This window comes from Bombina bombina, chromosome 2 (genome assembly GCF_027579735.1).
Source record: "Bombina bombina isolate aBomBom1 chromosome 2, aBomBom1.pri, whole genome shotgun sequence".
In the NCBI taxonomy this organism is placed as follows: Eukaryota; Metazoa; Chordata; class Amphibia; order Anura; family Bombinatoridae; genus Bombina; species Bombina bombina.
The window spans coordinates 949,216,069-949,229,814 of NC_069500.1; the positions used below are offsets into that span (position 1 = coordinate 949,216,069).

The 13,746-nt window shown below is 38.4% G+C and overlaps 1 protein-coding gene across 1 annotated transcript; it reads left to right on the plus strand.

The window, feature by feature from the left end:
- The first annotated feature begins 661 nt into the window (after positions 1 to 661).
- Positions 662 to 2,098, plus strand: LOC128648126 (E3 SUMO-protein ligase ZBED1-like). The gene is made up of 2 exons (XM_053700790.1): positions 662 to 846; positions 1,183 to 2,098. Exon 2 carries the CDS (start codon positions 1,327 to 1,329, stop codon positions 1,657 to 1,659), a length of 333 nt encoding a protein of 110 aa, XP_053556765.1. The 5' UTR covers positions 662 to 846; positions 1,183 to 1,326; the 3' UTR covers positions 1,660 to 2,098.
- The last annotated feature ends 11,648 nt before the right edge of the window (positions 2,099 to 13,746 follow it).

Here is a 13,746-nt window from a genome sequence, read left to right on the forward strand (position 1 = left end):
TGGAAGATCTTGTTGCATGTGCTGCAAACGAGAGCAGTTTATGAGTCTCACACGGGTTCTCATCTGGCGGAGCTACTGTCTCGTGTCGTGGAAGAATGGCAGCTGTCCGATAAATCTGTAGTGCTTGTGACCGACAATGCGTCGAACATGATTGTTGCTGCTCAAGTTGGAAAATTCCGTCATGTAAAATGCTTCGCCCATACACTGAATCTCACATCTCAGCGGGTGCTGAAAGTGGCCACGCTCTCCAGGCTTTTAGGCAGAGTGCGACGAATATCAACATTTTTTCACCGCAGCACTACAGCAAACCACTGTCTGAAAGAAAAACAAAAATGTCTTGGCCTGAAGAATCATAAGCTGATAACTGATGTGACAACAAGGTGGAACAGCTCATATGACATGGTCGAGAGGTTCCTAGAACAGCAACCTGCAATCTGTGCCACATTGTTGTCTCCAGAAGTCAGAAAAAGTGAGTCAGATCTCTGCACTCTCAACGAAACAGATGTGTCAAATGCAGAGGATGCTGTGAGTGCATTAAAGCCAATGAAAGATGCAACCACACTGATGTCAGAAGAGCGCAATCCAACTGTTTCTCTCATTGCCCCTCTAAATGCACAACTGCTCCAGAACATGACAGACACCATGGGAGACACACCCATGATCCATGAGATCAAGAATGCCATCAAAACAGATCTCCTGAAGAGGTACAGCAGTGAGGCAGAGAAGAATATACTTTATACAGCCTCTGCCCTGGATCCTCGTTTTAAGGGACTGCCTTTTATTCTCACAGAGGAGGAGAGATTGGAGATATACAGAGGAGTGACTGAGGAGGCTGCATCCTTGGAGGTAATTTTAATTGCATCATTTTTCTTGAAAAATGTATAAATTGAAAACAAACATAAAACATACTATCCATAACAAAATAGGCTTAGCTAGCAGTAGCTTGATTAGTAGCTAGTTTAATGAGTACAAGGTTTATTATATAAGTCAGTTCGAAAACGCCACAGTCAGTCAACTTTCCTCCTCCTCCGTCCACTCCCGAGTCCTTCCTAATAGATGTGAGCTGTTGCATGCATTTATTTATGCATTACTGTCTCTCTGAGCACACACATAGCATTAGCTGGCTGGCTGCTCGAGGTAATAATGAATGCTATTTTTTTCTATTCTTTTGTTCAAACACAGATTGAGTGTGCTAGTACAGTTACATCTAGGAGGACAAACGTGGATGAAGTGCCACTGCCTGAGGGAAAAGAAAATCTGGAAGAAGAATCACCCATCGAGGAGGATAACCCTTCTCCTCCCAAAAGAAAGTCCACATTGCTGCTCATGACTTTACTGGGACAGTCTTTCACTGACACTGAAGGTACAATAGAACCCAAGACTCCCTATGCCAAGGCTGAAGAGGAAATAGAGAAATATTGTAAAGCCCCATCTCTGCCTCTCACTGAAGACCCTTTGAAATGGTGGCATGTACATGAGGTCATATTTCCCCTCCTCTCTCATTTGTCAAAGCGATACTTGTGTATCCCAGGTACAAGCGTGTCTGCAGAGCGGGTTTTCTCCACTGCAGGAGATGTGGTAACGGCAAAAAGAAGCACCCTCAAACCAGAGCATGTGGATCAACTAGTGTTCTTACAGAAAAACCTACATATTCCATAATTCTGAGTAGTGATTCAGGTTTATAATATTAATATTTAATGTTTTTTGGCACATCCAGAAGAATGTGCTGTGTGCCCCACTGCCCAGTGCAGACTACTGTTAAGTTATTTTATATTTGTTACTGTTATATAGCTTATAGCTTTTTGAAAAATGAAGCTTAAAACCTTGAGTAAATCTTTGTTGGATCACAAAATATACTAGTACACTACACGACACGACCGACCACGTCACTCACTGTCACAGTCACACACACACACAAACAATACAAAAGAAACAACACACAACTGCACACACCTCATGTGTGCGTGTCAGTGTCACCCTTCACCATGATTCACTCTTTTTATGATGTGTGGTTTTTTTGGTATTGTTTGACTGTGTGTGACTGTGACTGTGTGTGTGTTGTGTAACAATATATTTGTGATCCCATAAAGATAATCAAAGTTAGTAAATCTAGTAGTTCAATGCTACTTGTTGTATAATATCTATTACTACTTCTAGTGTTACTGTGATGTTTGCCAATCAGGAAGTGCTCTGTTTTGTAGATGTTGTGCTATTGTTTACAGCACACCCCTGTATTGTTTGCAATGCAGTGAGTGCATAGTGCATAAGGGATTATTAATATTATTCACACTAAACATTGTCTATTTTAAATAGACCCTTTAAGAAAGATATCATATGTTTTTGTTTATGATCCCAATCCCAAATGCCATCCCACTCCCAGGCAGATCTGTAGGGGTTAACCTAATATAACCAACCAGTTAACAATAACAATGTGTGTACTGTCTAACTGTCTTTATGAGTGTGTGAGTGTGACTGTGAGTGAGTGAGTGTCAGTTTGAAAAGTTTGTATGTATCTATCTATGAGTGTGTGTGAGATGAGTGTCTTAACTGCCTTTGAATGCTTTTGTTTGTATGTGATTGTGTGTCTGTCCCAGTGTCTAAGTGTCTATGAGTGTGAGTGTGACTGTGGCTGACTGGCTGTGGTGCCTTTGAATGTTTTTGTTTGTGTGTGTGTCCCACTGTGTCTCTAGTGTCTGAGTGTCTAGTGAGTGTGACTGTCTAACTGTCTATGAGTGCACTGTGCAGAGAGTGAGACTGAAGCCAAACCACTATAAGGGAAGGAAAAGCCTTGAGTAAACCTTGAGTAAATCTTTATTGGATCACAAATATACTGTACACTACAGACAGTACAGCACACACACACAACAGCACAATACAAAAATAAAGCACACACACCTCAGGTGAGTGGCGTGCCACCCTTTCTTCACCATGATTTACTCCTTGATGTCTGTGTCCTTTTTTATGTATTGTTTGTTTGTGTGTGACTGCTGTGTACTGTTCAGTGACAGACTCAGTCACTGTTCAGTTGTGTGTAGTACTGCTTTAACAGTAACTAATAACTAACTAATTATATTTGTGATCCCATAAAGATAATATAATCATCAAGAAGAAACTGTAGTTATAGTAGTTCAGTTCAATGCTACTTGTTTTAAATGTCTCTCTCTCTAGTACTACTGTAAGTCTCTAACTGTGTAAACTAATTGTATATGTCACAATCACATGTGTGTTGTGTGCACACTCTGTGCTGTGTGTTGTGTTCCAGATTCTTCACGTGATGTTTGTTTGCCACAAATTGACAGTCATGAAGGCACAGTGGACTGCACCTGTAATTTTGTACCTATAAGGGATTTATGTTTTGTTTTCTGAGGACAATTTTCACACAAATAAGGTATTATGTTGGTAACTTAAGCTTAACCTATCTATTTTGGTTTTAATTTAATGTCTATTATTATTATTACTAAGTAAGTAAAGACATTGGGAGGTAGTTATCAAGCCGTCAACCTCAAATACGCTGGAATTCCGCAGCGTATTTGTGGCGAGGCTGATTCGCCTTAGTTATCAAAGGCTCGAGACCGGCAAAAGTAGAATTTTGTGACGTAAGCATCGATCCGCCGGACTCCGTCCGACACAGATCGATTCTTACGTCACTCCAGATGTTCCGCACACAAGTGCGGCACATTATCACTACTTTTGCTAGTTATCAAAAATCTAGCAGGTACGCTCGGCACTTTTACGGCCCAGCGTACATGGTTTTCAATCCGCCACCCCTGGAGGCGGCAGATCCCATAGGAATCAATGGGAGTCTGACCATAGCGAAAGTACAAGTTCGCTGCTGACAGACATCCCATTCATTCCTATGGGAGCTGTCTACACCTAACACCCTAACATGTACCCCGAGTCTAAACACCACTAATCTGTCCCCCCTACACCGGCGCAACTAAATAAAGTTATTACCCCCTAAACCGCCGCTCCCGGAGCCCACTGCAAGCTACTCTATACATATTAACCCCTAAACCGCCGCTCCGGGAGCCCACCGCAACTATAATAAATGTATTAACCCCTAAACCGCCGCTCCCTGAACACGCCGCAACCTATATTAAATGTATTAACCCCTAATCTGCCCCCCCTACACCGTCGCCACCTATAATAAATTTATTAACCCCTAATCTGCCCCCCCTACACCGTCGCCACCTATAATAAATTTATTAACCCCTATCCTGCCCCCCACTACGCCGCCATTGTAATAAAATTATTAACCCCTAAACCTAAGTCTAACCCTAACCCTAACGCCCCCCTAACTTAAATATTAATTAAATAAATCTAAATAAATTAACTCTTATTAACTAAATGAATCCTATTTAAAACTAAATACTTACCTTTAAAATAAACCCTAATATAGCAACAATATAAATAATAATTATATTCTAGCTATTTTAGGATTTATATTTATTTTACAGGTAACTTTCAATTTATTTTAACCATGTACAATAACTATTAAATAGTTATTAACTATTTAATAGCTTACCTAGCTAAAATAAAGAGAAATGTACCTGTGAAATAAATCCTAACCTAAGTTACAATTACACCTAACACTACACTATACTTAAATAAATTATTCCTATTTAAAAATAAATACTTACCTGTAAAATAAACCCTAAGATAGCTACAATATAATTAATAATTATATTATAGCTATCTTAGGATTTATATTTATTTTACAGGTAACTTTGTATTTATTTTAGCTAGTTAGAATAGTTATTAAATAGTTATTAACTATTTAATAACTACCTAGCTAAAAGAAATACAAAATTACCTGTAAAATAAATCCTAACCTAAGTTACAATTAAACCTAATACTACACTATCATTAAATTAACTAAATAAACTACCTACAAATAACTACAATTAAATACAATTACATAAACTAACTAAAGTACAAAAAATAAAAAAAGCTAAGTTACAAAAAATAAAAAAATAAGTTACAAACATTTTAAAAATATTACAACAATTTTAAGCTACTTACACCTAATCTAAGCCCCCTAATAAAATAACAAACCCCCCCAAAATAAAAAAAATCCCTACCCTATTCTAAATTAAATAAATTTCAAAGCTCTTTTACCTTACCAGCCCTTAAAAGGGCCATTTGTGGGGGCATGCCCCAAAAAGTTCAGCTCTTTTGCCTGTAAAAGAAAAATACAACCCCCCCCAACATTAAAACCCACCACCCACATACCCCTAATCTAACCCAAACCCCCCTTACAAAAACCTAACACTAATCCCCTGAAGATCATCCTACCTTGAGTCGTCTTCACTCAGCCGAGCCACCAATGGAACTGAAGAGGACATCCGGAGCGGAAGAAGTTAATCCTCCAAGCGGCGCTGAAGAAATCTTCCATCCGATGAAGTCATCATCCAGGCGGCGCTGAAGAAGTCTTCGATCCGGCCGATGTCATCTTCAAAGAGGCGCTGAAGAGGTCTTCTATCCGGGCGAAGTCATCTTCCAAGCCGGGTCTTGAATCTTCCTTCCGCCGACGCGGAACCACCTTCTTCACCGACGGACTACGACGAATGACGGCTCCTTTAAGGGACGTCATCCAAGATGGCGTCCCCTCAATTCCGATTGGCTGATAGGATTCTATCAGCCAATCGGAATTAAGGTAGGAAAAATCTGATTGGCTGATGGAATCAGCCAATCAGATTGAGCTCGCATTCTATTGGCTGTTCCGATCAGCCAATAGAATGCGAGCTCAATCTGATTGGCTGATTGGATCAGCCAATCGGATTGAACTTGAATCTGATTGGCTGATTCCATCAGCCAATCAGATTTTCCTACCTTAATTCCGATTGGCTGATAGAATCCTATCAGCCAATCGGAATTGAGGGGACGCCATCTTGGATGACGTCCCTTAAAGGAGCCGTCATTCGTCGTAGTCCGTCGGTGAAGAAGGTGGTTCCGCGTCGGCGGAAGGAAGATTCAAGACCCGGCTTGGAAGATGACTTCGCCCGGATAGAAGACCTCTTCAGCGCTTCTTTGAAGATGACATCGGCCGGATCGAAGACTTTTCTTCAGCGCCGCCTGGATGATGACTTCATCGGATGGAAGATTTCTTCAGCGCCGCTTGGAGGATTAACTTCTTCCGCTCCGGATGTCCTCTTCAGTTCCATCGGTGGCTCGGCTGAGTGAAGACGACTCAAGGTAGGATGATCTTCAGGGGATTAGTGTTAGGTTTTTGTAAGGGGGGTTTGGGTTAGATTAGGGGTATGTGGGTGGTGGGTTTTAATGTTGGGGGGGGTTGTATTTTTCTTTTACAGGCAAAAGAGCTGTTTTCTTTGGGGCATGCCCCCACAAATGGCCCTTTTAAGGGCTGGTAAGGTAAAAGAGCTTTGAAATTTATTTAATTTAGAATAGGGTAGGGCATTTTTTTATTTTGGGGGGGTTTGTTATTTTATTAGGGGGCTTAGATTAGGTGTAAGTAGCTTAAAATTGTTGTAATATTTTTAACATGTTTGTAACTTATTTTTTTATTTTTTGTAACTTAGCTTTTTTTATTTTTTGTACTTTAGTTAGTTTATGTAATTGTATTTAATTGTAGTTATTTGTAGGTAGTTTATTTAATTAATTTAATGATAGTGTAGTATTAGGTTTAATTGTAACTTAAGTTAGGATTTATTTTACAGGTAATTTTGTATTTCTTTTAGCTATGTAGTTATTAAATAGTTAATAACTATTTAATAACTATTCTAACTAGCTAAAATAAATACAAAGTTACCTGTAAAATAAATATAAATCCTAAGATAGCTATAATATAATTATTAATTATATTGTAGCTATCTTAGGGTTTATTTTACAGGTAAGTATTTATTTTTAAATAGGAATAATTTATTAAAGTATAGTGTAGTGTTAGGTGTAATTGTAACTTAGGTTAGGATTTATTTCACATGAACATTTCTCTTTATTTTAGCTAGGTAAGCTATTAAATAGTTAATAACTATTTAATAGTTATTGTACATGGTTAAAATAAATTGAAATTACCTGTAAAATAAATATAAATCCTAAGATAGCTATAATATAATTATTATTTATATTGTAGCTATATTAGGGTTTATTTTAAAGGTAAGTATTTAGTTTTAAATAGGATTCATTTAGTTAATAAGAGTTAATTTATTTAGATTTATTTAATTAATATTTAAGTTAGGGGGGCGTTAGGGTTAGGGTTAGACTTAGGTTTAGGGGTTAATAATTTTATTACAGTGGCGGCGGCGTAGTGGGGGGCAGATTAGGGTTTAATAAATTTATTATAGGTGGCAACGGTGTAGGGGGGGCAGATTAGGGGTTAATAAATGTATTATAGGTGGCGACGGTGTAGGGGGGGCAGGATAGGGGTTAATAGGTTTAATATAGGTTGCGGCGGGTTCATGGAGCGGCGGTTTAGGGGTTAAACTATTTATTTAGTTGCGGAGAGGTGCGGGATCAGCAGGATAGGGGTTAATAATTTTATAATAGAGGGCGACGGTGTAGGGGGGGCAGGATAGGGGTTACTAGGTATACTGTAGGTGGCAGCGGTGTCCGGGAGCAGCGGTTTAGGGGTTAATACATTTATAAGAGTTGCGGCAGGGTCTAGGAGCGGCGGTTTAGGGGTTAATACATTTATAAGAGTTGCGGCGGGGTCTAGGAGTGGCGGTTTAGGGGTTAATACATTTATAAGAGTTGCGGCGGGGTCTAGGAGTGGCGGTTTAGGGGTTAGTAACTTTATTTAGTTGCGGGGGGCTCCGGGGGCGCCTGTATAGGGGGTAGAACAGTGCAGTTTAGTGTGAGTGCTTAGTGACAGGCTAGCAATAAAGCTGGGAAAAAGCCGAAGGGCAGCGAGATCGGATGAGTGATAACTGTCACAGTCCGCTGCTCATTGCCCCGCGGCTTTTTGACAGCTTTATTTGATAACTTAGGCGTATTTTTTCAGGTCCGCGGCGGCGAAGGTAGGCGAGCTTAGGCGGGCGTATTGGGCCGGCGAAGTCAGAAAACTAGACGGCTTGATAACTACCCCCCATTAAATTAAATCCAACATAGATAGGTTAGACATTTATTTGTTGTTCATGTTTCTTTACAAGTGTATAGTGTACTGTATATATAAAATATACATTTAAATATTTTCTTTTATTGAAGAAGTACACTGCGAGGGCTGCACTTTTTACACTACGTACTCTGTAACTACAGTTTGATGCCATAATATTGTTTCCAAACCAATACAACAATTGCCATTTAGTATTTACTGTTCTATAAACTGTTGTTGTCTGCTGTGTTCAGACTTTGCCACAGGAAGAGTGTCCTTTTTTGAGCTAATAAAATAAAAAAAGAGTTTATTTCAATATTTTGACTGCTTGAATTATTTTTTCTGAAAAATTTAAAAATTGGGCAGAAATAGTGCAGTAATCGTGATGCATCGCGATGCATCGTAGAATCAAATCGTATCGAATCGTTACGATGATAATCTTAATCGAATCGAATCGTGAGACAGGTGAAGATGCGCAGCTCTAGTTCTCACTGCCTGAGGGCTTTTTCAAGATGAAATAAAGCAGTCCTAAACCATACTTATAAGTGCTCCAAGTGTATCTAATTGGTGGAGCAAAGAGAACAGACCTTGTAAAGGTGGTATATTCGTATAGCCATTTAAGGTGGTATCACATTAGTTATACATGGCCTATTATTACACAGTGTATATAAACAGTTTGGTATTGTGAACAATATACATTATATATAGAATATACAGGTAGAAAGTAAGGCACATATTAAATAGTATATGCCAAAGTCACAGAAGGAAGAAAAATCATAGAAATGGACAACACGGCTTAAACTAAAGGAAAATTAGAATTCAATCTTAAGCCTCTAGGAAATAGGGTATCATATTTATAGATCAGCTCCGCCTCTTTTAGGAGTAGGGATTTGTCTATGTTCCCTCCTCTCCAATTGGGTTTAACAATACATAAACCCCAGTATTTTAAGTCACTAGTTTTCCCTTTATGAATCTCTTTGAAATGTTTATATAGCTGGGTATCATCTGCTTTTTTCTCTATACACAACAAATGTTCCCTGATCCTATCTCTCAATTTCCTCTTTGTTTCACCAAAGTAGAGTAAATTGCATGTACATTGTAAAACATATATTACTCCTTTGCTAGAGCATCTAATGAAATCGCTAATGACAAACTCCTCCCCTGTAGTTGGTATATTCAAAGATCTTTTATTTATGCTATGTTGGCATGCTTTGCAAGAGTAACACAGGAAGAAGCCTGCAATTTTACTCCTAAAGAGATCCTTGTAAATAGGCCTGCTCTTTCCCTTATTATTTCTCAGTTCACTTGGTGTTAATACAGACTTTTCACCTTTCTGAAGATTAAAGGGACAGTCTACACCAGAATATTTATTGTTTTAAAAGATAGATAACCCCTCTATTACCCATTCCCTAGTTTTGCATAACCAACACTGTTATATTAATACACTTTTTACCTCTGTGATTATCTTGTATCTAAGCCTCTGCAAACTACCCCTTATTTTAGTTATTTTGACAGACTTGCATTTTAGACAATCAGTGCTGGCTCCTAGGAACTCCACATGCATGAGCACAGTGTTAGCTATATGAAACACATGAACTAACACCCTCTAGTGGTGAAAAACTGTTGAAATGCCCTGAGATAAAAAGCAGCCTTCAAAGGCTTAGACATTAGCATATGAACCCCCTAGGTTTAGCTTTCAACTAAGAATACCAAGAGAACAAAGCAAAATTGGTGATAGAAGTAAATTTAAAAATTGTTTAAAATTATATGCCCTATCTAAATAATGAAAGTTTATTTTGGACTAGACTGTCCCTTTAATTTGAGTTCTGGTATGAAACTGTCGCCCACAATAGAGTCTGCTTTGACTAAGTGCCAGTGGTTTGTAATTATCTTTCTGATTAATCCGTGATCTGCGCTATAGTCTGTTATAAAATGTACTTCTATTGCATCTCAGTTTGTTTATATAGTAGAAGGGATTATCTATTGGTGTCTCCTGCCCTGCCTACTGCCTTACTAATATTTTCATCCTCATAGCCTCTATCTTTAAATGTATCTATTAATGTTACTATTTGATTTTCAAAATCTTCCATTCTAGAACAGTTCTTTCTAATTCTAAGACATTGTCCCAAAGGAATATTGACCTTCCATTTCTTTAGGTGGCAGCTATCAGCATGAATGTAGCTATTTGAATCCACCTTCTTAAAGTGGGTCTTTGTTTCAATATTGTTCCCAATAACCAAAATATCCAAATCAAGAAAGACTACCGATTTTTTACTATAGTCATATGTGAATTTTAGCCCTTTATTGTTGGAATTCATATTTTCAAATAATTTTTGTAACTCTATTTCTGGACCTCTCCAAATTAAAAGAATATTGTTGATGTATCTCTTGTATAGCACAAGGTTTGCACCAAAGCTACCTTCCTGGAAGAAATTATCCTCCCAATCTCCCATGAATAAGTTTGCATAGCTTGGTGCAAACCTCGTGCCCATTGCCATCCCCTCAATCTGAAGGTAAAACTCATCGTTGAACACAAAATAATTGTGTTCAAGAATGTAGCTTATACTAATAGAAACTCACTCTGTTCCTCCTTTATTTGTTTATCCTTATTAAGGAAATTTTCTACCGCTTTCAGGCCCATCTTATGGTCTATGATCGTGTATAACGATGTAACATCGCAGGTGGCTATAAACATATTTTCTTCCCATTCTATGATGTTCAAAATATTCAGAACCTGTGTAGAATCTCTGAGATAAGAGCTAAGATTTCTCACATATCTCTGCAAAAAATTATCCACGTATGTAAAAGTACATCGTAGTGGGACTTGTGTGTAATCGCATTGGCTTCCGCACTTTGTCTGGAGACGGATTACAACTCAACTACTCTACTCATCCTGCATGCCTTGTGCACTAAAGAGCAGATGTGGCGATTGTTCTTGGGACCGCACTTCTTTTTTTTACTCAGATGACTGGTATGACGTATCAGCCACACATGTCTGAGCGGAACGCTGAGTGAGACACCTGCAAGGTACACTGGTAAGGTCCTGAGACAACCCCCATGAACCCCATTGGGAGTAAGGTACTGTACCTGTGCTTGGTGATTTTGAGTCAAACGGAGTATATAAAAAATCCCTTGGGGATTAATACTCTACCCATTCTTCTACATGCAGTTACAGACTGCTTGCACATATGGGCGGAAGCCCGGCCGGCTTCTAAAATACATAGAGTTCTTTTTTGCATTTCATATGGAGGGTGTGCATAACGCATCAATTAAAAACTTAAATGTTTTTATTTTTAGTTTTTTTTTAGCTTTATTGTTGTTGACCAATTATATATATATATATATATATATATATATATATATATATAAATAAAAAGAAGTATATATATATATATATATATATATATAAAGACAGTGTGATACAGCGCTATGAATCTGGACAGTCCCAATTGGAATTAAATGTACCAGTATAGTCCTATGTGTGTAGGGCTCCCTTTGTTTTTCTTCCAGTGACACCAATATTAGTGTTTGGAGGGAATGAGAGTCGTTCAAGTCCACCTGCAGCCTTTTCCCAAAAGAAAGACAAGTCGCAGACGCAAGGGGATTTGATTGCCTTCCCTAGTGGATATTCGCCACTCAGAGTCTTATCTATACCTCATATGGTTGAGGTGGAAACACGTGAGTTTGCATTTGTCACTGTTTTGTAAACCATCAAACAAGTGTCCAGACATACTACACCAGGAGTTTTTCTCTGCTGTGCGCCCCTCCCTCTTCTGTTTCAGATATATATATATATATATATATATATATATATGTTCATAGGTTACATTGATTTACTTTGATGGATATAGCTATGATTGCCTCATTTTGTACCATATAATGGTTAATTTGTTTTAATCTGTACCATATCTGCTTAAAACATCTGTACCTCAGATTATATCGGAGATGTCAGATTTTTTGTTATATTTACATAGATTTTGAAAATCATAAATATGTGCTCTTAATAAATTGTACTTTATATGTATTTCCTGTTAGAGTATCTTTTGCTTCTTCAGCGCCCTCACTTTTTATTTCATTTTGTATATAGGTTTGTTGGGTTGGATAGTTTTGTGGATAGTTATTGGAGAGTTTTTTTTTAAATTTATATTCTTATTGAAGGCCTCAGAAAATACAGTACTTTTGCCCACTGACAAAGAAATGATCAGTCTATAATTTTAATGGTTGGTTTATTTGAACAGTGAAAGACAGAATAACAACAAAAAATTCCAGAAAAGCACATTTCAAAAAAGTTATAAATTGATTTGCATTTTAATGAGTGAAATAAGTATTTTACCCCTTTGCAAAACATGACTTGGGGCAAAACCCTTGTTGGAAATCACAGAGAAGTTTCTTGTAGTTGGCCACCAGGTTTGCACATATCTCAGAAGGGATTTTGTCCGACTCCTCTCTTTGCAGATCCTCTCCAAGTAATTAAGGTTTTGAGGCTGACGTTTGGAAACTCAAACCTTAAGCTCCCTCCACAGATTTTCTATGGGATTAAGGTCTTAAAACTGGCTAGGCCACTCCAGGACCTTAAGGTACTTTATCTTGAGCCACTCCTTTGTTACCTTGGCCATGTGTTTTGGGTCATTTTCATGCTGGAATACCCATTCACGACTGATTTTCAATGCCCTGGCTGAGGGAAGGAGGTTCTCACCCACAATTTGATGGTACATGGCCCCGTCCATCATCCCTTTGAAGCGGTGAAGTTGTCCTGTCCCCTTAGCAGAAAAACACCCCCAAAGCATAATGTTTCCACCTCTATGTTTGATGGTGGGGATGGTTTTCTTGGGGTCATAGGCAGCATTCCTCCTCCTCTAAACATGGCGAGTTGAGTTGAAGCCAAAGAGCTCGATTTTGGTCTCATCTTACCACAACACTTTCATCCAGTTCTCCACTGAATAATTCAGATGTTCATTGGCAAGCTTCAGATGGGCCTGTACATGTGCTTTCTTGAGCAGGGGGGCCTTGCAGGCTCTGCAGGATTTCAGTCCTTCACAGTGTAGTGTGTTACCAATTGTTTTCTCAGTGACTACGGTCCCAGCTGCCTTGAGTTCATTGACAAGATCCTCCCGTGTAGTTCTGGGCTGATTCCTCACTGTTCTCATGATCATCGAAACTTCACGAGGTGAGATCTTTCATAAAGCCCCAGACCGAGGGAGATTGACAGTTATATTGTGTTTTTTCCATTTGCGAATAATCGCACCAACTATTTTTACCTTCTCACCAAGCTGCTTGGTGATGGTCTTGTAGCCCATTCCTGCCTTGTGTAGGTCTACAATCTTGTTCCTGACATCCTTGGACAGCTCTTTGGTCTTGGCCATGGTGGAGATTTTGGAATCTGATTAATTGATTGCTTTTGTGGACAGGTGTCTTTTATAAGTTTAACAAGCTAAGATTAGGAGCACTCCCTTGAAGAGAGTGCTCATTAATCTCAGCTTGTTACCTGTATAAAAGACACCTGGGTGCCAGAAATCTTGCTGATTGATAGTGGATCAAATACTTATTTCACTCATTAAAATGCAAATTAATTTATAACTCTTTTGAAATGCATTTTTCTGGATTCAAATAAACCTACCATTAAAATTAAAGACTGATCATTTCTTTGTTAGTGGACAAACGTACAAAATCATCAGGGGATTAAATAATTTTTTCCCTCA

Bases quoted from the DNA above. Each gene is read 5' to 3' on its own strand.
- LOC128648126 (XM_053700790.1), top strand. From the start codon at position 1,327: ATGACTTTACTGGGACAGTCTTTCACTGACACTGAAGGTACAATAGAA.